At 40.5% G+C, this 25,833-nt stretch overlaps 2 protein-coding genes across 4 annotated transcripts in view; one reads left to right on the top strand and one right to left on the bottom strand.

Moving 5' to 3' along the window:
• Positions 1 to 3,018: 3,018 nt before the first annotated feature.
• Positions 3,019 to 11,172, bottom strand: LOC111339865 (uncharacterized). 3 transcript variants are annotated; one of them, XM_088738201.1, is made up of 5 exons: positions 10,988 to 11,172; positions 9,907 to 9,958; positions 7,420 to 7,710; positions 6,696 to 6,767; positions 3,019 to 6,385 (listed from the first exon to the last, which is right to left on the bottom strand). In XM_088738201.1, exons 2-5 carry the CDS (start codon positions 9,935 to 9,937, stop codon positions 3,867 to 3,869), a joined length of 2,913 nt encoding a protein of 970 aa, XP_088594327.1. In that variant the 5' UTR covers positions 9,938 to 9,958; positions 10,988 to 11,172; the 3' UTR covers positions 3,019 to 3,866. The 3 variants fall into 3 exon arrangements, with proteins under 3 accessions (XP_088594327.1, XP_088594329.1, XP_088594328.1); XM_088738203.1 differs by lacking the exon at positions 6,696 to 6,767; XM_088738202.1 differs by lacking the exon at positions 9,907 to 9,958 and having other exon boundaries at positions 10,988 to 11,166.
• A 30-nt stretch (positions 11,173 to 11,202) lies between these two features.
• The window catches only part of LOC111339864 (phosphatidylinositol 4-kinase alpha), a 31,861-nt gene continuing 17,230 nt past the window's right edge, over positions 11,203 to 25,833 (top strand). Inside the window, exons 1-14 of the mRNA XM_022946589.2 lie at positions 11,203 to 11,427; positions 14,924 to 15,311; positions 16,208 to 16,467; positions 17,489 to 17,554; positions 18,314 to 18,413; positions 20,141 to 20,320; positions 20,493 to 20,637; positions 21,389 to 21,607; positions 22,024 to 22,303; positions 22,893 to 23,002; positions 23,335 to 23,494; positions 23,974 to 24,264; positions 24,798 to 25,008; positions 25,534 to 25,729. Of these exons, the coding sequence (XP_022802324.2) occupies positions 11,341 to 11,427; positions 14,924 to 15,311; positions 16,208 to 16,467; positions 17,489 to 17,554; positions 18,314 to 18,413; positions 20,141 to 20,320; positions 20,493 to 20,637; positions 21,389 to 21,607; positions 22,024 to 22,303; positions 22,893 to 23,002; positions 23,335 to 23,494; positions 23,974 to 24,264; positions 24,798 to 25,008; positions 25,534 to 25,729 (2,693 nt within the window). The 5' untranslated portion in view covers positions 11,203 to 11,340. The remainder of the gene's footprint in view (positions 11,428 to 14,923; positions 15,312 to 16,207; positions 16,468 to 17,488; positions 17,555 to 18,313; positions 18,414 to 20,140; positions 20,321 to 20,492; positions 20,638 to 21,388; positions 21,608 to 22,023; positions 22,304 to 22,892; positions 23,003 to 23,334; positions 23,495 to 23,973; positions 24,265 to 24,797; positions 25,009 to 25,533; positions 25,730 to 25,833) is intronic.

Genomic DNA, 25,833 nt, shown 5'->3' with positions numbered 1-25,833 from the left:
ACCCTTTCACGATCACTGCGCAAAGGGTCTCTGTCAAGTGTTTCTAGCAAGAATTGCTAGTTAGTTTCCTTTTGGGTGATATCTTCACTGTTCTTTGTCTTTTTTTTCTACCTCAAATCTTACTTTAAGTCACTGTGTGAGAGTTTTTTTTCCCTATTTACCATTACTTTTTTTCTTTATGCATTACGTTTTGTAGAATTACCCAGTGCCTCTTTCAGAACTTGAGTTATCTCCACCTTACTCTCTTTACTAGGTAAAGAAGTTAAACGTGCCCAGGAAAATCCATCATCAGGCCCTGAAGCGTTTGTCCTTGAGCAACGTGGCACTGATGGTATTCTTGCCCTGGGAATTTTTGAGCACCATTCCAACTTGCATCCTATTCGGTGGATGTTTTCAAGGGTCTGCCAAGTGCCAAGTGGTTGGAAGTGCGAGATCCAGAGCTGTCACCTACTAACCCTTTAGCAGGAGAATTTGCTTTCTAACTTGTGACTCTTATGAATGGGCTGGCAGCAAAAGACAACAGCTTGGATGGAGGCATCATCAAAATGCAACTTAACTTGTTCAGTACCTTAATTGGTCAATGCTGCAGGTATCATAAGCTGATTTAGTGATAAATGGGCCACTTAGCTTGCAGTAATCTTGAGAAAGCCCCTATAGTCTCTAATAGAGAAGGGTAAGGAAGGTCGCTCGATGAAAGCGTCTGCTATTCAAAGCTAGCCTTTGTTCTTTTTTTCTCACCATTTTTCACTGCATTACCGCAGTAGGGTAGGTCTAGAACGGAACATATACGATCCATGCGAGTAGCCCACCCATTAAATCCCACCCATCCCACCCCAGGGGAGGACATGCATCACACAGTAATCTCGTGCGTGGGAAATGAACGTCTCCTACCCCATAACCCTGTAGGAGACGGGACCTCCATTTATTCGTCCCTATCCGTGAAGACTAGAATATCTAATCATTACTTGATGTTATAGAAAGGTATCATATTCTTCTCAATTATTTTAACACCTCGAGTGTTGGTCCGGCCAGGGCTTGAACCCTCACCTCCTGCACAACATTCTAGCGCTCTATCCATTGACCTAACCGGGAGGCGGTTGTATCGTTACCCCACAAGTGTAGTTACTACATTCGTGAATGCACAAGCGTACTCTTTTTAAAATATTTACAAGGAGTAATGTATAGATTTAGCCAAGCCTAAAAGCGGAGCTCCCAAGTTCGTAATATTAATGATAACATAAGAGATGTGCATTTGCCAAGACTCGCCTGAGACACCCCTCCCTTCGTTTTGATAGTCTCCCCTACCCTACCCTACCCGTGCAGTCTGAAGGCACGTACGTACGTACGTGCGTTCGGTCAGTCATGTGACAATCAAGCGAAAAGAGGTTGACGATAGTTCCATGGGTATGGGGCTCCACTAATAGAAAGACTAATAAATTGCGTTCGATTCTCCGATTTCCCATTGTTGAGACATTTCTTTGCATCGTTTTATAGCAAATTTAATTGAAGGAAGTTCTAGAAAACTTTACCGGTAAGTGTTCGAAAATAGCCAGGAAAAAATGTTATATGCGTCTAAGTGTCTTGAGTTTCTGTAAACCTCAATGATCATCTGAAATGTCTCGCAAGTTTCGTGTATGTCTCCTAAAATGTAGTTATTTTACAAAAGAAAAATAACAATAGTAGTTATATTCCAGGATGGGAAAAGGGCAAAAACTCTCAAGTAGCATTACAATGTATTCAGATCTCACGTTTGTCGAGATTTGCCCGGTTGGATGTCCCTCCCTTCTTTCGCTTGAAGAACAAAACGTGACTGTAACACGATCTATTTTCCGGAAATTCTGATATATTAAGACGAAGCTCGACATGGCGGGAGATGACAAAATCTCCTACGGAGACAACTTTACTTGCGAACCTTTGATGATCTAAATTCCCACTTTTTATTTGAGTAAATTATCAGGGTTTGTAGATATGTCGCGCGGAAACACAAAATGCAAGAATTCTTCTCGAAAGGCACCCTCGAAGGTAGAAAGTAATCTAGACTATTTGACAATTAGAGCTACTAATAGAGCTTGTCAGGTCTGTACGGCTGTAATTGGTTAGATTCTAGAAGCCTCCAAATAAATAAAGTTTCATCGCGTTGAAGTTTTTTCAGTCAATCAGTGGGAAACCAGTTTGTGGATCATCGAAACCGAAGCACAAAATGCTTGTTAGACCGAATATCACGTTATTTAGATTTCATAAGAACTATATAACCAAACAAAATATATCTTCCATTTTAGCGTCGGCTTAGAAAGAGATGGAAAACTTTAGATAGCGGGCTTTGGATCCAGTACATCTCCTTAAGAGCTCTTGAAGTTCTTGAGCTTCCACCCTGACTGACTCACGCGAAGCTACGTGACGTAATGTGGCATCAAGCAGTGCACAATTGGCTGTAAGATGCAGGGAATGGTTGAGCCGCCCTAGCTTTGCACTTTTGTTCTGTTTTGTAGGTGTCAGCCAGATTATTAGCTATTACTTGGCGCTAAACAACGTATCCTACTAATAAAAGAGAGATTCCGGCTGGCGGAAAATTTACGAAGTACTCGAAGTGCTCGCCATCTGTATTTTACTAGAGTGCTCGCTGCTCGCCATCTGTATTTTCTAAAGTGCTCACTGATCGCAAGAAAACTTTGACAACTGCTCTTGCTCGCAAAAATAAACACACTGCTCGCACGCTCGCAAGTGCTCGCAAAGACCATTCGATACTCTTAATGTTAAAAGTGACTTAAATAAGAGACTAGGAAAGTAACATGGCATCCTCTTTTGACTTGTCGTGGACAAAAAATACTTGCTTGCAGGCATCAGAAAATTCAATAATTGGCAATAGGAAAATTTCCCACACACACACAAACACACACACACGCACGGAAAAACAGGTCAGACTGTTATGATTACTCACAGAGTCAGAGCTAGTCAAAAAGCACAAGGCTTCGGTCATTTTCGAAAATGCAAAACTACCAATAAGTCAAAAAATCCTCCTTCGGTGTGTGTCTCCATTTAATTGGCTGAACTGTTCACATGCGAAGCAACTCGCGTGAAACTGCAGACTGATAGCTATTCCGAAGATGCTTCACAAGAAATGAAAACTTTTCTTCACCAACTACAGCTAGGCCTGTACGAGCAAGCACAAAAGCATTCGCTCGGTCAAATAGTAGAGTTAATAAGGTTTCTTTCACCGACGAAATGGTTACATTAAACGAGAAAATAGAAAGCATGTCAAATACGTTTTAGACTCGAGAAGTAGCAAATCAATCGTACAAATTGTGTTGCACACAATAGGGACTTTAAATAGTCAGGACGGCAACGCCACGGAAGACGTCGATTAAAAAACGAGTTTCTACTTTTAGTTAGAATTTCGAAAATGGCCTCATGTGTTTACCGTCTCAGGGCGCCAGACTTCAAACTCAACATAACGCATAAAAGTAGCGTTGAGTTTCAAATGTAAATGAAAATAATTTGCCGCCGCGGTTTCGCTTCGCAGACAACGTAAATTTTGGTGATTTCACGTTGTTCTTTTGCAAAGGACGGCTAAGAAATGTACAACGTTCTAAAACGCACGTGCTGGGCTATTGTTCTGCCAATTAGATCTATTGTTTTTCCACGTTCTCGTTTCTGTAGACGTCGTGGTCTGCTTAAAGTCCCTAATGACGTGTAATCGACGGTGGACGCGTGACAAACTCGCCACCGATTTGCGTCGAAGCGAGGGGATTCATGGCATGGTGCGTACCTCCAAATTTACAAGATGTTTCATTTGTGCCGGCGCTCGCCCCTCTGTTTGCAAAACAGCAAATATTCCAGCGACTCCACAGGCTTTTCTAAATCTTTCATCAATCTAGTTTATCGGGCAACTCATGGAAGCTTCGGTCATCGCATTTCTGCGACTCTCGTGACTTAAGTCCTTGCAGAAACGCTTGCGTGCGAGCTACCCAGTAATGTTCTGGATGAATTCCTTTCTTTTTCCACTCTTGTAGACATTCTTCCATGATCTTCTCTCCAGCTTCCACGTCACCAACATGCACAGAAGCCTCACCCAAGAGAGCCCTTGGATGATAGGCACCAGGGCTCACTACGAGGTTCAAATCCTTATGAGCTTGTACAAGCTCTTCCAGAAACTTCTTCGCACGTGGATACTCCCCCCGAGTGAGTAAGACATCTGCGAGGAAAGTACCCGCTCGTGGCCACGCAATGTGTTGTGAGTTTCTATACACCTCAACAGCCTTCTGACACATCTCGTAAGCTTCGTCAATGTCTCCTAAATGTAGTTTCGCCGTTCCGTATGTCATCATAACTCCGGTGGTAAACTTCTGATTATCTCCGTGAAGATCGTGGTAGATCTTTAATGCTTGCTCGTGTAGCATGGCCGATTCTGTCAAATGCATTTGGGTGCTGCATACGTGTGGATGCGTGTGACGCAAACCGAGATACCAGCGCAGATGGACTTTAGCCGTGTAATTCAACACCTGGCCACGAATGAACATCTCTGCCGAGTCGCACTCTTGGACGATTTCTCTGGCTTCCTTCATGACTTCAATAGCTTCATCGTTTTCCCATCTGTCATGCAAAATGATTCCTAGGTTGCATAATCTCTCAACCAGCTGAACGTGAATGTCCCCATAAGCCTTCCTAGTCACTTCAACGCATAGCTTCATGTACTCTTTGGCTAAATCCAGCTGAAAACTTTCACGGAACGTGAAAGCAAGTATGTTTAATAATCGAGATCTCTTTTCCATCCATATGCGATCCGTTTGAGTCTCACAGAGCTTATTGGCTTCGTCAAGAATCGGAATCACTTTATCGAGTAAGCCCGCCTCACGGTAAGTGTAGCCCAAGTCGCAAAGCAACGTGCATGCATCGATATCAGTACAACCCAGTTGTTTGTTGATCTTATAAGCGCGCTCAAGTAAAGCCACGCGGTAATTGTCTGTTGCCCCAGCAACGTGCACGAGACCATCTGCGAGGTGAACCAACGCCTGTACAAGTAAAGTTTCTTCAAGCCACTGGACCACCTCCACTCCTTCAACAAACTCTTTCAAGTGTGGACACAACAGAATCCTTATAGCGAGATCTTCCTTTTTTAACTGACCTCTCTTTTGTTTGTAGGCTTCGTTTAAGGCTTGAAGTACCCCATTCAATTCCTTTTTCTTCAGAGACTCACTAGAAGCTTCACATTTATCAACGTTTCCTTCCGATTCGTCTGGGTTTCGCCTGATTTGAGAGAACGCCATCCGCATCACTTGATGAAGTGTGACCACTTCTATTCCCCTTTCTCCTGTTTGCGGATATACTAGCAACGAACACCTTGCTACTTTCAGCTTGACGTCATCTGGCACCCTGGCTTTAGCTTCGCGTAAGACATAATCAGCGACAGTATCCAACGGAACAGGTTGTAGGGAGCAGTACGAAAGGAACACGAAGGCAGCTCGGAGAACTTTGTTGTTTTCGGCCATCCGTCTGGCTGCGAACTCTGCTGCTGCTAGCATTGTTTTGGGATAACATGGATTGTGATGTGTGAAGTCAGAATGATCAAGATACGCGTAGTACTTTTGGAGGTTCGACAGATAATTTTTCCAAGAAAACTTTGATAACGGGCGATCTTCTCTCATTTGCCCAACATAAACTGCTGCGCAAGCTAGAGACAGTGGGAAATATCCAAGAAAACTAGCGACTTTTTTAGCATCTTCATCCACATCCATTCCTGATATGACTCTTAACAATTCCATAGCGTCTTCCTCTTCCATTCCTGAATCAAGCGGCATACTCTTGGCATGCACGTGGGATCTGGGGACGAGTTCACTATCCTGAGTCGTGACCAAGACTGTTCCCTCCCCCCATGGGCTTTCCTGTCCCGGAGAAGGCCAGAATTCTCTCATTGGATCATTGATTGTTAGATTATCGACGATCAAAAGCCAAACTGATGATGTCCTACGAAGGTAATTCTTAACATCCTCCATGTAACTCTTGATCCGCTCGCGGACACTTCCCTGACATTCATGTGCGTTAGGGATTTCTAACTTCTCGTGTAGTTTTTTATAGGATTCTAACATTGCCTCAGGAGATTGTGCTTGCAACGTAGCGACAACACACGGCACATTTTGGAAATGACCCCGCGGTGCAGTGTTCTGTTCAAACTCTTCTCCAACCTGCCTTGCTAGTTGGGTTTTGCCACAACCGGGGGGACCTTTAATGTATAAGCCAATGACTGTGGAGGTTGGAACATCCCGTCTCAACTCCACAAAGTATTTGTTTACCTTTTGTATTTCTCTGCCTCGTCTGCGAGTCACGTGAAATGGTTTACCAGGAAGAATCTCCACGGTAGTAAGAACTTTTCTCGGGATTGAAGCTTCAGCTAAAGAAAAAAAGAAAAAAAGGTAGGTGATAATCGATAACTTTTTAAACCCTTAGAGTGACCAGCCTCTCATTCCTACCTACAGTATCACTGTTCTGAATTATTCATTGAGATCAAGGAATACCTATCTAAGAAGCTTTGATTCTTAACTAAATTCTCCTTGTCAGCACCAAACGAATTGTAAAGGAAATAGCATGGAGAATGTTTATACTGATGATAGCGTGTAAAGGCCCGTTAATACCGCGTAACATGTCCTCTTAATTGCCGTAGACCTCTTGCACATGTACGAAGGCCTAGAAAATACATTTGCCTTCTTGAAGACCGTCATCATCCTTGGGTGCTAACGCAAGTCTGGCGATTGCTTCAGGGGCTATGTCTGGGACTATGGAGAGATTATTGTAAAGTGAAGGAATATACTTTAACCAAGTACTATGTTATGAAAGTAAGCTTATCGAGCTGGACTCCCAATCAAAAGGTTTGAGTTCTATCAGGATTTTTCTAACGTATAGCGTCGAATTAAGTCTTAATGATGTGAAAAACTTAACAGAAACTTATTTTTCCTCAATATCTCGACTTGAACGTGCTACATAAAAACGAGGCTAACAAGCGACCGCGTGGATACTTATACGTGATACACCATAATTTCGATCGAGTCCTGGCCAAGTCATTATGCTGTTTTTTGGGGTCTGGGAGAGATTCTTTATTCTCATAGAACTTTCCGCGGCTACTAGCGAAATGAATACGGAATCTCGACGTAAGCCTCTTCCCTCTCCCAATATCGCGCTTTTTGCTATTTTTTTTTTCTTTTGAGGAGTGGCACCCAGTGTTTGTTATGCTTTTCTTAAAACGTTTACGCGCAAATTTGGCACGATTTTTGCCCCCTCCCCAGATCCGCAGAGAACAGGCTCTTTTTATGACCAGCGGCTGGTAATCGAGCTTGATACACGTTATGTTAACGTTGGTTTCACATTAGCGAACAAGAAAGACTAAAAAAAAAAAAAAAAATGATTGCTCCCTTGGTTTGAGTTACTCACCTTTGATATGGCAGTATCTCTCTATCGAGTCTTGCCTTTTAATAACCTTGTGATCTAGTCCCTCAGCTAATTTTTGATAACTCGCCCCAGATCCAAGTGACTCCTTCCATTTCCTTAGCATGGCATATGCTTTATCCAACGCTTTGGGATTGTCTTCATGGATTTCATCCAAACTCGCATCTGTTAGGCCTAACGCCAGACCAAGTTGTCTCCAGATTGACACGACTTCTTGAGCAAGGCTAAGAAGTTCCTTATCGTCTGGTTTGCCTGTTTTGAATACCTCATCTCTGCCTGTTTTTGCGAAAGAAAAATAACAGTGGTAATGATATTCCATGAAGGGAAAGGGCCGAAGAACTCTTAAGTAGCATTAAAATACATTCCCATGCATTCACGTTTACCCAAATTTCCCAGGGAGGATCTTTTTGCCGACCCCCCCCCCCCACCCCCCTTCTCCTCCTCCTATTTCGCCCGCTTGGCCGTCTCTTGAAAAGTTAAGCATACTTTTGTCTTGCACGCTCTATGCAGGCAAGATTTTCCCGAATACATCAAAGCAGAGGGTGTCGGGGGGGGGGGGGTGGGGGGTTGTTGACGCGGGTGGGAGAGGTGGAGGTGGCCGACTTGATCTTGGCAGTCCGAGAATAAAGAAAGCAGTAAGTTAAAGAAAATTGCTAAAGAAAAATAGAAAATAGAAATCGGTTTGATTTGAGAAGAGTGACGCAAACTAGAGCCTTTGCATGACCTGGAAACTCCACGCTATGTGACTTTTCGCCTGATATCATTGCTTTATCCTTTACTTTCGACGACAAATTTAGCAACGATTAGAAAATTGATGAGAAAGTAAGAATACTCCATATTTCAAAGATTTAATTGATTTCGGAATAGAATATAAAACTCTGACAAAAAGTCACTTCCAAAACATGCGATGGCTTACTTGCAGGCGGTAGTTCACGGTATGCACGAGACTCTGCGCGGCGAATTTATTTTGTTGCCATGTTGGAAGATCTGGGACGAGTAACAAAGGGAGGGTATGGGGGGAGGGGGAGAAGGCTAAAAGGAGGGAGGGAGAGAAAGCTAAAAGGGGGGAGGGGGAGAAAGCTAAAAGTGCGGAAGTTGAGCTTTATAACTTGAAATCCAAATGCAAATTAAGTAACGGATTTGTCTGAATTGAGCGAATTGCAGAGTTTAATGGCCAGGCTTAGGATTGTGTCAGTTACTATTTATAACTAAATTCAAGAAAGTAATGGTAAAAAGCAGCAAATTCATGTTTTTCACGTGATATCTTTAAATTGGAAAATTAAAAATATAGGGTCACGAAAATTTCTAATCCCCATCAGGCATAAGCGGGTCTAAATTCGTATATATTTTCAAAATTTTCAGCTCAATAGCGTGCTTGGTTTGGAAATCAGCGCAGTTTGAATTTCAAAGCTATGATGGCTGTGTGACTTACAGCTACGATAGCGTTTGTCGAAAAATATAGACCCATCTACTGATTTTTAGTCTTTATATGAAATTATCTGTTAGAAAAAGTGCTTTTGTACACGTTTGTTGGTTTAGTCTAGATAATCAGGGGGCTAGCTAGTTAAAGTAAGTTCCGGATGTTTTGCACTATTTCCGATCGCCATGATGGTGGACCAATAATATATCCACCAACACTGCGGCTCCATATTGGGTTCTGTAAATTTGTGCATAACATTTCGACGAATATCTTTAGTTTGGGAAAACAAAGAGACCTAAAACTTGGAAAAGTAGTTCCTTAACCAATCTCCGATAACATTGCAATTTCTGAACCTTATCCACTTTGGATGTGTTAGCGAGAGTACGAATACGCCCGCATTGCATGCTTACAGGTATGGCGCGTTTTTCCAATCAAAATTCAATTTGTCAGCCGTTTTTACATACGACCTTCGTTTTTCAATTTCAGCATTCCTTTTATTCAACCTTAATATTTGTTTTTCAATTTCAGTATTCCTGTTATTCAACCTTGACATTCGTTTTTCAACTTCAATTATCGTTTTATTTAAGCTTGGTAGTCGTTTTCTAAGTTAGACATTCGTTTAATTCAAGCGTGACATTTGTCATTCGTTTTCCTTATTTTCAACATTGACATTCGTTTTATGTAACCATGACAGTCGTATTTGAAGATCGACATTCGTGTTATTCAAGCGTTACGTTCGTGTATTGACGTCGACTTTGTCTTTGTTTTAAGTTCAACATTCGCTTTTTTAAATAGCCGTTCGTTTGACTCAAGCGTGACATTTGTTTCCAGTTTGTCATTCGTGTTTTAATCAGGCGTGACGTACAATAAGGACTGGGTCGAGCGCGAACTGTGGGAAAAGTGTGTCTAGCAAGGATGTCTGGTCCATCTGCGAAAGAAATTATCCTTTCTAGGGTTAGATCACTTTTGAAAGTGCTGTTCTTCCATAGCAGCGGCGATGAAGCTAAGAGAGCTTAGAGCACGATTTTGACAATTAATACACTCGTGCTAACCTGTTATATCACCATGGTGTGCGTCTTGCATCTGTTCATATGATAGAGGAATCTAGGATAACAAAGCTGAGAAATGTCGTCGATTTGCTAACAGAAAAGCGAAACCCCCTGCAAAGCACTCATTTCCATGCACAAGCTGAGCAAAGAGCCTCGCCTGGTAGGCCAATGAAAGCTTATCATTACCAAAAGCCAGTTATCATACTTGAGTGATTATGGGTTTAAAGCAGTGGAAATGGCGCGCATGTCTGATGTGTGATCAGACATATGAGGGGTGATTACCGCCAAAATTAAGTTTGGAATTTTATTTTGCTGTTTGCCGATGATGTTCGTCAAAACCTCGATGCTATTATTCGTGTCCGTATGCTGTTATGCGAAACCTCGATGCAATTAATCGTGTCCGTATGGTGTTATGTGAAACCTCGATGCTATTATTCGTGTCCGTATACTATTATGCGAAACCTCGATGCTATTATTCTATGTTGGCCTTAGTTCTACCATGTGCTCGGTACTCACTTATCGCCTCCTGAGTTCCTGTTTTTTCAAAGCAAATCAACATTCAAGGCCGGAATTTCTTTCTGTCGATGCGTAACAGTGGAAACGATCAATTGCTATTGAAAACCATGACTTTTAAGTGGCATTGAGATTTACATGGGGTCGTGCTATTTATAGTCTGTAGAACCTGCATAAACAAACGTACTTGTGACTCGAATACATCAATAAACAAGCCTTCGAAAGTAAGCGATTTATGGACTTGAATTGTGATTTAGGACGAATTAATTACACCAACCGTTAATGGGAACTGTTGTGTAGGATAAGGCACATTTTGGCTTCAAGCAGATCACGAGACAGATTCTTCTGACATGGTTGAATTACCTTTGGACTGTACTCGCGCGCTGGTAAACTTGTGTACTCTAAATATTTGCGCTCAAATGCCAACGGTCGAACGCGCGAAAGTAGGTCTTAAATTTAGGCAAGGAAATCGTAAAAGTCAACGAATTCATATATCAATCGACATCAGTTTCTGATTTATCAATCGGCAACCGTTGATAATATGGAGAACAACATAATAAAACTGTCTTACTTTGTTGTTTACGATCAGCCATGGAAACACGTCTGTTGAGAAGGCGAAAACTTGGAAACGACTGAGAAGAATCGTGAGGTACGACAGCTACTAAAATGGTTTTCTGTTCCTCGAGATAGTGCCGACAACAGACTTTCAGTTGACTGCGTTATATTTTTTCACATTCCCAGTAATCTGTTCTTTATTTCTTGCTTCCGCTCCATTTCCGGGAAATCTACGTCGGGAATGCACGTGAGTACCGAAGTCCTCACCATCGTTCATCTTCGGAAAATTCACGATTTCTCGACTGTGTAACGAAGCTACTTTCGTACCCAGAACCCTCTCACGGTGGCAGATGATTATTCACAAACAAAATGGCGGTCAGTGGACCTAAACCGGCCGAATCTTTGCGTTATCTTGCATGTTCCTTGGCTGCTTTAAATCCAGCACCCTGGGAAAAGGTAGGATTGAAAATTTTTCAGGAAACTTTATCTTCTCTGTATCCATTAGATGCAAAACAAAATATTTTTGATTTATTGCGAACATTCGCTTGAAGGGAACTTGTTTACCTATCTTCGCGAATTTGGAACCAACTCAATGTTTAACATGAGTCGATCGATTGATTGAAGAACAATTTAATTACCTACAGTACATACATACATACATACATACATACATACATACATACATACATGCATGCATGCATGCATGCATGCATGCATGCATACATACATACATACATACATAAGCTTTATTTATACACAGTATCAATTTCATATAAAATATGCTCTTCCATCGAGCCGTGTGTAACTTAGATATACAAATAATCATTCATAAGTAATCTAGAACGAGCACTATTTCTACTGATTATGCTAATAGTAATATTCCAATGCTATATACCAACAGCAATGCCAAAACTAAAAACTAATGCTACAACCGACTATAGTAATAATAACCGACTATAGTAATAATAACCTACTATAATACTACAACAAGAGCTATTAAATCCTAAAATAAAAAGATCGTTAATCTTTTTAACAAAAAGCAATTCCTATGTCAGCAGGGATTCTTTGAAGGCAGTAACAGTGGTCTGGGTTTTGCTAGTAGTTAAGAGGCTATTCCATGGTGTAGCACCTTGATAGTGTAGGCTACGTTTTCTGGTTTGAGAGAGTGGTCTGGAAGTAAAGAGATTATGAACCAAGTCCCTCAAATTATAGGTATGGACTCGTGATGTTGTTTGAAAAAGATTATGAGGCCAAGGTGGAAAGTGATCATGGACCACCTTATATATAGTAATCATTAGCTGTTTAGTACACCTTTCTTCAAGTGTATTCCAGCAAAGGTCATGTAATAAAATAGCAGATGGCGACATCATTGTATAATCAGAACTGGTTATTATGCGAGCAGCCTTATTTTGCAGCTTTTGGAGTCTCTCAGATTGGCATTTTCCGATACAAACCCCTTGCTGGGCTACAATAGTCGAAAAATGGAACAACTAGGGGCATTGTACATACATGTGAATTAAGGTATTACGCAGTACTTCGGCCCTGGCCCGCTTTAGAATTGCCAGGCCGGCTGATACTTTTTTAACAATCTGATCAAATTGAGAGTGCCATGTTAAAGTATCATCAATTTCGACCCCTAGGTATCTGTGGGTTCTGACTCTATCCACAGAATGTCCATTAACACGATTTTATTCTTACATCAGGTTGATGATCTAGACGTGTGATCTTGTATTGAGTAGCAATAATGGAATATTTTAAATATTTCAATAATTGCTAAGTTTTCTTCACATTAAGACTAAGGTTATTTGCTTAGAGCCAAGATTGGATTTTGTTTAGATCACTCTTCAGCTTTATTTGTAGATCAGTAGGATCATGAGCATTAAGGGTTAGACAAGTAACATCAGCATACAGTCTTGGTGTTGAGGATAGATTACTCGCAGGAAGATCATTTCTATAAATCAAGAATAATATAGGTCCCAGGATGGAACCTTGAGGGACACCACAAACAGTGGAACTGTAATCAGAAAGAGAACCATTAACATAAGTTCTCTGCTTACGATCAGTCAGATATGATTGAAACCATTTTAAGCTTATAGAGTCAACCCCATAGAAATTGAGCTTTTTAAGTAGTATTTCATGATCAACAGTATTGAAAGCTTTTTTAAGATCAAGACAGAGAACTCCATTTGGTAAGCCATTATCCATATTAGAAAATCAATCATTGGTTATATCTAGAAGGGTAGTCAAAGTGGAATGACAAGGTTGAAAACCTGACTGAGCATCGGCAAGTAAATCATGCCTCAGTAAAAAATCATATAACTGGTTTTATTACATGACTCGGGCAGTCAGAGGGCCAATAACTAAAATCAACCAATCAAAATGCTCTATTGCCGGTCCAATATTGTCTAAGTATTGGACCGGGCACTGTCCTGAATGGTCCTGAATGATACCGCACTTGTGTCCCTTTGAACTTCAGTCGTATAATAAATCTCTTATTAACCAAGCTTGCTCGGGACTGTACTGGAAGAATATCGACCCTAGATCTTTATTGTACGGACCTCGCTGTGCTCGGTCCATACTGTCAAGACCTCGGGCCGATATTCTCCCAGTACAGCCCTCATGCTTGGTTAATAAGATATATGAAGACTACTCTCTCAATAAGTTTACTGACAATCAGCAAAACAGATATAGGTCTATGATTATTTGGATTAGTTTTGAGATCCTCTTTGTAAATTGGAGTGACTCTGGCTACCTTCCAATCATCAGGAAAAATACCAGTAGTTAAAGAAATATTTATGATGTAGGTCAAGGATGCAGAGACAATAGGTCCCACCTCTTTTAATAGTTTAGCGGAAATACCATCAAGACCACTTGCCTTGTTCAGCAGTAACGATTGAATGAGTTTTAGTATGATATCATAAGGTGTTTTAGTTAGAGAAAAGACATGTGGCAGAGGAAGAAGATAGTCAGTAAACTTTGCATCTGTGAGGGGAATCTCATTTGCTAAAATTGGCCCTATGCTACAGAAATGGTGGTTTAGCCCATTACTGATTTCATCAGGAGTAGTGTAGATAGTATCGCCAATTTTTAGGTTATGGATTCTGGTGGGTTGCGGTATTTTACCAAGAATGGTATTAATCCTTTTCCAATTGTTCTTAATGTTACCCCGTTGTTCTTGAAAAATGAATTATAGTATGAGACTTTTTGCCTTTTTTATAGCAGTGTTGACCTTATCGGTAAATTCTCCTGAAGTTTACAGTCTAAGGTATTGATTTTGAAAAGGAGATGCAGTATTCGAGACAAAATCATGTTTTCCAACAGGTGTTAATTAAATCTTCAAGTATATATTCGATCTGACCCTAAGATTCCATTTAAATTGTGTTTTTGGTGTTCTTTGGAATGAGAAAATAGGAGATACCAAAGACAATTACTTGGAGCAATAGCTAGAAACAGTAATGAATAGAAAACTTCATGAAATACCAGGAGAAAATTGGATTGAAACTTGGTCACTGCAGTGACAGGCAGTCATATCGTGATCATTATGCCAAGGGTCTCTGTCAAATGTTTCTAGCAGAAATTACTTTCTATTTTGATTTTCTTCTGGGTGATATCTTCACTGTTCTTTGTCTTTTTTTTTTACCTCAAATGTTACCTTAAATCACTGGGTGAGAGGTTTTTTTTCGCCTATTTACCATTACTTTCATTTGTTATTAGGGCTGTGGCCGAGCGACACCCAGTGGCTCCTGGCACCTTACTTTTGCTCTTAGGTGATTCAGGAATCTTAGCTTTTTCATAAAAAGCATATGCTGGGCACCCTGGATTTCACAGTTTCAGAGCACTAGGCTTCCTTCTATTTTTCTTAGAGCACTGCCTTGTTGTGCATTACATTTTGGAGAATTACCCAATGCCTCATTCAAAACTTGATATGTCTCCACATTACTTTCTTTACTAGGTAAAGAGGTTAAGCCGTCTGTGTCCTGCTAATCTGGCATCAGGCACTGAAGTGTTTGTCCTTGATCAACGTGGCACTGATGGTATTCTTGCCCTGGGATTGTTTGAGCTCCATTCCAACTTGCAGTACCAGGAGAAAATTATGCCCTATTTGGTGGATGTTCTTAAGGGTCTGCCAAGTGCCAAATGGCTGGAAGTGCGAGGTCCAGAGCTGTCGCCTACTAGCCCTTTAGCAGGAGAATTTGCTTTCTGTTTTGTGACTCTCATGAGTGGGCTGGCAGCAAAAGACAACAGCTTGGATGGAGACATCATCAAAATGCAACTTAACTTGTTCAATACCTTAATTGATCAGTGCTGCAGGTATCAAGAGCTTCCTGATCTCAAGAAAGGTAAAAAATTGTAAAACACCCTTAATACCAGCATGAATATTCTCCACACTGTTTGCTATACATTTCCTAAGGTACTGACAAAGAGAATTTGTTAAACAATCAAGTCTTCTTTAGTTGATGATCATTTCCTTTACTCTTATGACTTAAATGTGTGTTTCAGGGGTGATATTATATGTGCATTATTTAGTTCTTATTAACCGAGCGGGAGGTCTGTATGGGAGAATCTTGACGAAGGTCGCCTGTACAGACCGAATGCAATGAGGTCTGTACCAGCGACCAAGGTCAAGATTTTCCCATACAGACCGGCCTAGCTCGGTTAATAAGATGTTTATTATATAGCTGTGTCTTATATGTCAATTTTTTATATTCTTTGTACCTTTTTTTTTTCCAAACCAGTCTAGATGCCGGTCTAAATCCAAGGGAAAATCTAGACCACTTTCAATATTGATTTCAGCTGATCAAATTCATGAATTTGGTAGTTCCCAGTCCTTGTGAGACACAGCCATATAATAATGACCAATATTAGAATTTTTTTGCTCTAATTAATATATCCTTTATTGACCAAGCTTGTTTGGTTAAGATGGCTGGATATTAGCCCAATCAGAACACAGGATTAAGTTCATATTGCCCACCAGTACTGCTGGCTGTATAATGAAGGAAGATATTAATGTATAATGAAGGGAGATAATTATTTGGTGCTGGTCACTCTTTTGGTACAAAGGGTTAAGCTTGATGAAGACTACCACACAAGACTTCTTAAATATTATCATCATGAAAGAAGTAATGCATCACTGATTACTGTGACCGCCTCTGAAGGTATTGCTGAAGGTAATTCACAGATCAATACCTTAAATGTTTGTATCACCACTGATTCTTCTTTCTTACTCCCACTCCAGCAAACTTTTGTCGCACAACTGTTCCACTCCTGTTGGGAGTGGCTCAGGCTCTAGGAGTCTCCAGTGTGTATGTGTCTGACCCCTCCCTGATCACAAAGTTGTTGTTTCCGACCAACTCTGGGCATGCTGCTCCCACAGAACCTCAGCTGCCCAAGGCGCTGAGTCGGTCTGCTCCGAGACGGTTCTTGAGTTTTCCACAAGGCCAGAGAGATAGCAGTTATCATTTGTCAGATGTTCAGTTGAATGACCTCATTACAAAGGTAAGTTGCCCATTAAGCAGGGGTTTCATTAATGTTTTTGGCAGGAGGGCAACTGATTTTCACAGGCAGGCAAAAGCTTTTAAACTGAACTTCTTTATAAGATAAACTTTCCTCCACATGGTCAAACCAGGTTAGCAAAACCGTCCTCGCAACCGCTCAATTTGCCTGGTGCCCAGACCCTTAATGAAACCCCTGATTAAGTGTGCATTACATGTAGGGCTTGTTTAATGTTAAGTGTGTTGTTTAGTTTAAGTTATTGTTATTAGCTGATGAAGCCTCCAATGTAATGTACGAAAGTGATCCTTGCAGTAATGAACCCTACTTAATATGTAGTAGTGGAAATAAGGCTGGAAAAAAATCCAGGCCCATGTGGGATTTGAACCTTATGACCTCGCGATACTGGTACAGTGCTCTTCCAACTGAGCTAACAAGCCAACTGGGAGTTGTTGAAGTGATGAATCAATGAATTTGAATATAGGAAAATCTGTACAAGTATTACAGACAGAGGTCATGGGTTCAACTCCTGTGTGGACCTGAACTTTTTTCAGGCCTTATTTCCACTACTACATAAGTGGGATTCATTACTGTGAGGATTGCTTTCTTACATTTCTTGAAACTGCAGTTAACACATATATGATCTTCATATATTCAATTCATTGGAGCCTCTAACCTTAAAAAGGTGTTGAACTCAAATCAGTACCCATCCCTTTGGTAGGAATAGTTGATATCAGAGCCAAGCCTTGATCAGTCCAATGAAAAATCTGAAGTTCACAAGAAGAATACTGAGTTTTCTTTTTTTCTTTTTCTTTTTTTTTTATTTTTACTGGCCTCCCATCTTTTAATAATTGCCATCTTACCACATGTTAAAAATGGTGAAATCTTGCTAAGTGCCCCCAGTTTTTACTCTGGTAAGCACTCTTTCTCAAGGTCCACTTGTTTAAAAGTGCCCAGGGTGCTAATAAGTAGATAACTAAATATGTCGTACTATCCTTAATTTATTCATTGTATGTTTTTTGGACAGGTTGAAAAGTTGATTACTTCTCCAATCCTTCAAGGCTTAGACAGCGTCTTGTCAGACTGCATTCAGGTAATGTCTGTAACAGATGAATTCTAATGGTGAAAATAAATAGTTATGATGATGAGTAGTATACATGCAGCTTTTTTTTTTTTCTTAAAAAAATGGGAATGTTTTGGTGGAAATCTATGCAAAGCATGCTATACACTCAGGTGAATAAACCACCAAAAATACGCTGCAACAAGAGTTTATTTTTGATGTACATGCTACTTTTTAGTTGTCAACACAATTGCCGTTATATTATCAAAAGCTTCAGTCCTAAAGGTTTTTTTTTTTTTTTATATTTATGGTCCTTAATGTTATGCATCTACTATAGAAATCAACTAATCAGAGGCTCTTCCAATCTGTTTAAGGATAAACCCTCCCCCACCCTATCATACTCCTTGGTGGAGAAGACATGTTAACTCAGGAGTGCAATGTCTTGACCATTAAAACCATTTAATTAATATTGCTGATCTGGATTCACTGACCCAGGTTCTTCCAATGTGCCACACTGAATCTTACCTGTAGCTAATTGGATCAGCATGGGATGGTGTTTCCCTTTATGCTATCATGTGAAAGAAGGATTGATTGACTCAGTTTTCATAAGCAGTGTGCTTTCTTGTTAAATCAGGGTGAGATCCAGGAAACAATCCAATTTTTTTTTTTTTTTCTCGACTGATCTACTCCTGTGATTTAGTATGTTTATCTTTGATTCTTAATACTGGAAACTGATTGATTGAATAATTCAACTAGTAAGTTAACCCCATTTGGTTTTTCTGTTGTGATTAGGCAGACCTGTTAAAGAACTCTTTTCCATTCCACTCGTTCAGTGAAGCTATAATGTTATCTATGGTAACATTATTGAGGGATCTTTGCCAGAATACTCCAGGTAAAGATGCATATCCCTCAGTTACTATGATCTAACAACTATCATTTTCTCCCAAACGATAACATTTTATTTTATGTAAACATTTTTGAGCATTTGCCTCTAAGAGACACTCGTGGATGCCTATGTAATGAGCTTACCATAGACAAATGAATCACAGCAGATCCATTTGCAATAAAGGGAAATTAGTATAGAGAGGGAACCTTTATAATGGCAAGTACTTGTAACTTGTACTTGCAACTTGTTAAAAATCTAACTCTTAGCGCAGAGTAATAATTGCAAATGTAATAAATTAGCTGTACTGATTGCCCCTGGGGATGACAAGTCTGACAGACCAAACCGCCTCCCGGGTAGTTCAATTGGTTAGAGTGCTGGACTGTTGCGCGGGAGGTCAAGGTTGAGGTCGATGGTTCCAGCCCTGGCCTGACTAACACTCAAGGTCTTAAAATAAATGAGGAGAATGCACTATCTTTCTTTAATATCAAGAAATGAATAGACATTCTAGTCTTCTCGGATAAGGGCAAATAAACCGTAGGTCCCGTCTCCTGCATCTGTTAATTAGTTAATCTAGTTAGGCAGGGGACGTTAAAGAACCCACTCACGAGATTACTATGATGTGGTCTGGCCTGTTTACTGGGAATTGGGGGGGAAGGGGGCATCTTCAAATAAGTTTCCTTCGATTGTTTGTAAACTGCTGATGCAGTCTGGCCAAAGTCCCCCGAAAAGTGTTGTGATGCATATTTGATCATATCCACATGTTAATTTGTGCAATATAAATATTAAATTATTATTATTATTATTATTATTATTATTATTACCAAATGAACAAATATGGACAGGGGGTCCCACACAGACAAAGACGGAGAGGCAGAGACAATTGTGTAAACAGCTGATTGAGAAACAGACAGACGAATAGTGTAACAGACAGACAGAAAGATAATTTTGGTATTATCAATTGAGTTGATAAAAGTAAATTGGCCTCCGTAAAGAGTTTCAGAGCTGAAGTTTCTTTCGCTCTGACAAAGGACTAACACTCGGAACATCAGCTTTGAAACTCTTTACAGTGGCGAAGTTACTTTATTAACTCAATATTGATGAAAACAAAATCCCACTGACGTAGCACCACAGTTTCTTCAAAAATTCACCCTCTTTGGAGTGAAAGCTGAATGGACAGTTACAATGATTATAGAAAGATGGATGGGTTGGGATCAGTGATCGTCAGAAAATTAACAAATGGTAAACACCACAGCGTACACTATTGAGTTATGGATGCACGTGGGAGGTTGCTAAGCACGAAAGAAGCGTAAGAGTCGCTCGAGGCGATAGCCGAGAGCGACTCTAGCTTCTTGAGTGCTTAGCAAACCTCCCAAGTGCATCTATAACTCAATAGTGTACGCTGTGGTGTTTACCATTTGTTTTATAACATAACATTTACACATTGTAGCTAAAGAGTTCCCTTTTATTTAACAAATCTTACGTGACCAGAAAAAAAACAAGCGCGCGCGGAAAAATAGTCTTTGCATTATTTTGTTCACGTCAGCAGCGTACACCCATGGGCAAATGGGGGACGCTAAATTGACCAATCAGAGCGCGCGCTTTACTTTGGTTATGTTAGAAAATAGATTAGATAGATGGAAAAAGTGTCAGTTAGACATAGTGACTGATGGATAGATTGACTGAAATTCGCACAGCTTAACAAGAGCAAGAATATTTTTATTCCATGGTCTCAGGTATTTCTGCCAGTGTTGCAAGCAGAGCTTATAATGTCGGCAAACAGGTTTTCACAACAGTGAAGGCAGAGTTTCAAAAGAAATCAGAAAATTCTGCAGCTTCGTTGCCTTGGAAGCTTCAAACTGTCTCAGCCAGTGTTGATCTGATGGTGTGGACAGCAGCATTGCAAGATGAGCAAGGTATGTCACGTTGACCATGGTATCTTGTACAAAGTTGCCACTAAAAATTATCTGACGAACCCTGCTCTTGCTCAAACCCCACGCCCCAAGCAGTATAGGAACTTCATTTGTAGTATCAACTGCGAAAGGTCTTCCCCTTGCTTCACTGAGTTATGTGTGGTTTTTGTTACAGATGGTGATACACTTTGCCAGAATATTTCAGAGTTCTTGTGCTCTAGCTTAGCTGTATCCTTGGCCCAAACGGGCAGTTGTCTCTTTATCCTGTGTTGTTTGGAAGGGCTTGCTACATTGACAGAAAAAATTCCATCATTAACCAGGTGAAGATAATTTGCAATAAGGGAAGTTTATATTTGCAATATCTCTGTGTATTCAATAACTTAAAACAGAAGTTGTCTGAGAACGGCGATTGTCTTAAAATTATCAAAATATTCGCGAGATAATTGTACATGTAGTAAGATCTGTCACTGGATCTCCACGGTTCTGTTCCATGTCATCTCTTCAGTCTGAAAATTTATCTCAGTAAAATCGTCTCAAATCTTCTCCGAATAGAAATAGATCGCTGTCCTCTGGCATTTTTGTTTTGGTGGTAAGAACTATTCTTGTCATATGATCAATCGTGGAACAATAGCCGATCGCTTAAGTGGTTTTTCCAACTACCGGTAGTTCCCTCTACCAACTTCACTTAATTCTTTGACCCCTCAGAATGACCACCATCTAATTTCTCCTCACAATATCACCCCTAAGCCATTCATTAAGGTTGCGAGAATAAAGGAAATGATCACCAACTAGAGAAGCTCTCGATTGTCAAACACATTCTCCTTGTCAACTCCTCAGGAAATGTATAGAGAACAGTATGGAGAGTATGCAAACTGATCTTAGGGTGTAATGGGTTGAGATGAGGGCGAGAGTTACTTCTTTAGGTCGATTGGCCCATCACCGCCGTTGTTAATCGCTTGTAATTCCATAATTATATTTAATAAGTAATTTGAAAAATTACCATATTTTTCATCTATTTCCCCATTGAAATCGTGTTGTAGCATTACCTTTTACCTGTATTTTATTTTGTAGGCCGGTACTTACCTCTCTCAAAGACTTCCTCCTGCAGCCTGCGCCTTTGCTTGTTAAGTTATCTGAAAATACAAAGAAGCCAACGGCGGCAAACATTGTGATGACGGTGTCGTCAGATACCAACGACAAATATCTCACAGTTGGTCATTCCTCATATAAGGGGACTGATGATTCTCCATATCAGAGAGTTAGAAAAGTTACTTTGGACAGTATTTGTAGGTAGGTTACGATTTTGAGTAGCTTGTTTTTGTTTTTCCCATTGCTGAATTGCAATAATTGAAGACTTCTGATCATTTGACTTTTTAGAGGCAATTTTCACATTGGTGTTTGTAGTCTCGTAGTTTTTGAAAACATTACTACATCAAGCTTAACTTCTTTGCGAGTGAGCGCCATTTCGCCGACCTGAAATAATGAGATTTGGTCGCCAGAAATAGCTTCTCGAGACTTGATAAGGAAGACACTTTGTACAATCTTACTTAATAATAGATGTAAACGTGACCACAAATACCTTGCCCATGGCCTCCGAACACAAGCGTGGTAATTTTACTCTAAATATAATCGCCAAGGTTCTCTGTTTTAGCGAAAAAAACAATCGCATGTTGAAGTGAAATTTGAGTTTGCCGATCTGTTTTCAGGGCACTCAAGTCTGGTCAAACTGTTGACGAAAACTGCGTCCAGGCTTTCTTGGCCCGCGTCGCCAACAGACTCTATATTTCAGAAAGTAGTGATGGCAATTCCACTCTTATTTCTACCAACGCCATTCTGACGCTGGGCTATGTGGCGTTCATGTTGCACTCTGTGCCCAAGACAACAGAGTCTGTACTTACAATTCTGCAACAGAGATTTTGTCGTCCGCCCTCATCTCTGGATCCTCTGATTGTGGAGCAACTGGGATACCTTGTTCTTACGGGATCGGTATGGTTACATTTAACTCCTAACACCCTAAGTTCAGCATGCATATTCTCCATATCGTTCTTTGTATACTTCCTGTGGCACCGACTAGGAGAATTTAGTTAACAATCAAAGGCTTTTCAGGGTTGCTATCATTTCTTTAATTCTCGCAAGCCTCATGTTTGATTCGGTGGTGATACTTATGTGAAAAATTGTATGTAGGTGCCGGTCAACCTAAGGGTTTGAAAGAGTTAACTGTCTTAAGCTTCGTTTACGCGGCATTAATTAGTTCTTAAAGAGCTTTTCGACTGAGTTTTGGATGACTTTATCTTAAGTAATCACATCAGCAAATCAGAACAAAGGAATTTATCACGTGGAAATAAGCAAATCGGCTGAAGGGCGGGAAAACGAGCTTTACCAAGTCGGTTGGCGCCAGTATCCGTGACCAATCATAGAGTCCAGTGAAGTTACACCTCGCTGTGATTGGTGGCACGTGACCAGGCGCCCTGAGCAACTGAAGGAGACCAGCAGTGTATAGCCGAAATGGCGCGAACAAATGGGAAGTGACAAGATCTTAAACGATCATAATTCATCGCAAAATTTCCAATTGTAGGAACAGTCTTATCAGCAGATGATGGGGATGTTTATGAGGATAACCGTAGACGCTGGTTCAATGGCTTACTCTTCGGAGCCATCTACTAACGACAAAAGAGAGGGATACAGGTGATTGTTATCTGTAGAATGACCGAGCTTTTTATTTTGAATAACAAAAACACATACGTTGCGCATTTTTTTCGTCATTGCGCGCATGAAAATCGTACATCTGTGTTTGACTACCCTACGTCTGAGCGTATGAAATGCATCTGTGTAATCAACGTTTATGAGTGGTACTGTTTGTAAGCGTCTTGTTACAACCCTTAATTCTCAGAACTGGTCAACATCGAAATGTATAATTATCTGTTAGGAGAATTCACCTTTCGATGGTGGTGTTGTCTGCGTGTGCTGTGCTAGATTTGTGGTGAATTATTGCGGGCATTTTATTTTAAACTCCCTAGGCACTGTGCTCTTGCCGTTATCAACGCTTACACGAATATAGCGGCAAATCTTGAAGGAGAGGCTCAGCTGCAGGATTACTTGGTGCGCCTGTTAGAGCTGTTTGTACAGCTGGGATTAGAGAGTAAGAGAGTCAGCGAAAAAGCTCCTGTGGCCTTTAAGGTAAGATTACATTTACCCTTTCTCTGTGATAAGTCATGGTTTAGATATGACGTATAAAAAAGGTTACATGGTTAAAAATAGAAGCCTCTGATTCAACGTTATAACAAAACTTTCCTTGCGACTACTGCGTACAAAATTGGCAATTGTGAAAAGGAAACGAGCGATGAATTCCATCTGAATTCTTTTTCATCTTCGCTCTCCTTTTGGATGAGATGCCAGCACTGTAGGCAACCCCTACCCCCCTCCCCTCGAGCATTTTATGCAAGGTTTCCTTGAGTTCAGTTCGTAGGTACTCATACTCCAGGGTGGAGAGGGACAGTACCCATTTACACTCACATAAATATAACACAAAACCCGGCTAGGGCCCAAACCTAGACTTCTCGCGCCAGATTACAACGCGCCAACCGCAGAGGCTGTTAACCTCCCTCTGTACATTGCTGTTCACTCACATCTGTGCATTTCTTTACATTGAAACTCAGGCTTCATCCAGCGCAGGAAACCTTGGCGTCCTTATCCCAGTGATATCAATAGTAATGCAGCGACTTCCAGTCATAACTGACCCCAAGCCGCGCCTTCATAAGCTTTTCCGCGACTTCTGGCAGTATTGTGTTGTGATGGGCTTCGGTGTCGAAGGGTCCGGTATCTGGCCTCACGAGTGGTATGAAGGAGTCTGTCAGATTGCATCCAAGTCTCCACTGCTCCTCGGCACGGGTCATCTCCGATCAGAATTGATGTACAATTCTGCCTTGAGGAATGATTCCGTGGCTCCGGTATGTTCCATTTTTGTTGTGATTGTTGTTGTTTCTGGTTAACGACAGATTACGTTTAGTTGCTGTCAAATCACAGCAGTGAAATCCGAAAAGGTTTAAACCACAACGGCGACGGCAACGACGGCAACGAGGAATTAGCTCATGTTATTTAAAACTTTTGTACATTTTTTAGTCATCCTTTGGAAAACAACAACGTGAAATCCCCAAAATTTGCATCCGAGAGCAAGAACCCAGACGGAAAATCATTTGAGCTATTCACATACGTGAGAAGCGTGAGAAGCGTGAAAAGTGTGAAAAGTGTGAAAAAAAATGTGTAAAGCGTAAAAATTGGGAGTGATAGGTCTGTGTCACGAGTTTCTTCCATGAGCCCGTGAGGTTGTTAAATTAAGTGCATTGCGTGGGACAACGTTTTCATATTGACGACTGAAAAATTAAAAATGAAAAAAAAAGAGAAACTTGTAACTAACATTTCCAATTAAAATAACTTGTACCCCAAAAAAAATTCCAGAATTTCTGTTTCTCTTCATCGTCAGGCTGAACTGAATGAAGTACGCACAACTTTGCTAGAAACTCTTGGAAACCCAACAGAAATTGTGACACTGGTAAACAAGTTAAACTTTGGTCAGTGTACATACCTACTCTCAGTGTACAGGCTGGAATCACTCAGGGTTTCGTCTGATCCAGGAAAGTTCTACTCCATTTTTGACTATTTGGAGGACAAAGCTATCGAAAAAGACAAAGCTGGTAAGAAAATAAGGCTTCGGTGCAGGAGCAGGAAGGCAGCATGGCTTCCGAGTTTGTGGCGCTCAAACTTAATTCATAAACTTGTTCTGCTTATCAATTGGATTTGTTTTCACAGTATTTGCGAGTTCAACTTCTATACTGCGTCTTTTAATCCTTTCCCTCCCAGATCTTTTCACTGATTCTCCGTACTGTCTGGTGTACAATTTTTCTGATGTTGGTTCGAAGAATTTGGTGGTGGATCACTTAGTAATTCCCTAATTAATTTTTTTCTTTATTCTCATCACTTGTCTGCTCTATATTGTGTCGATAACGTGAAGAGAAAAATTTTCCTGATCACTTGGAGGAATTAAACAGTTACTTGGAACTATTTGTGCTGAAATAGTCTTCAGCAAGTTTCCACTGTTATTTTCGGAAGTGGATTAATTCTATTCGCTCACACTGGATATTTCCTTGGTAATAGCCGACTTGTACGTTTTAAATCATCTTTAATTATTTTACTTCTTATTCATTTTGTAATCTTATCAGGAATCTGGCAATGCATTTCCGCTGTTGGAGACAAAGTGTTCTCGGTGTTTCTAAACGTAATGTCCAACAAACCAAGAACAATGGAGAGGGAGACAGAACTGGAGAGGCATGCGCAGTTTTTATTGGTAAAATTTAATCATCTTCAGAAGAGGATAAGGCGAGTTGCTGACAAGTATTTGTCTTCATTTGTTGACAAGTAAGTGGACAAAGGTGATGCGACTTAAATTGATCGTCGGAAGTAATCTGGAAATGGATTGGTTTTCAATACTACACGTTTGGATTGGTCCAAAACAACCCGCC

This window comes from Stylophora pistillata, chromosome 11, assembly GCF_964205215.1.
Source record: "Stylophora pistillata chromosome 11, jaStyPist1.2, whole genome shotgun sequence".
Classification (NCBI taxonomy): domain Eukaryota; kingdom Metazoa; phylum Cnidaria; class Anthozoa; order Scleractinia; family Pocilloporidae; genus Stylophora; species Stylophora pistillata.
This window is presented reverse-complemented; position numbering and strand designations above follow the sequence as displayed.

Coding starts and splice junctions, on each gene's coding strand:
- LOC111339865 (XM_088738201.1), bottom strand. CDS start 9,937: ATGCAAGACGCACACCATGGTGATATAACAG. Junction 6,768..7,419: donor GAGATACTGCCATATCAAAG/GTGAGTAACTCA, acceptor ATCTCTCCATAG/TCCCAGACATAGCCCCTGAA. Junction 6,386..6,695: donor TGATGACGGTCTTCAAGAAG/GCAAATGTATTT, acceptor TTTTTTCTTTAG/CTGAAGCTTCAATCCCGAGA.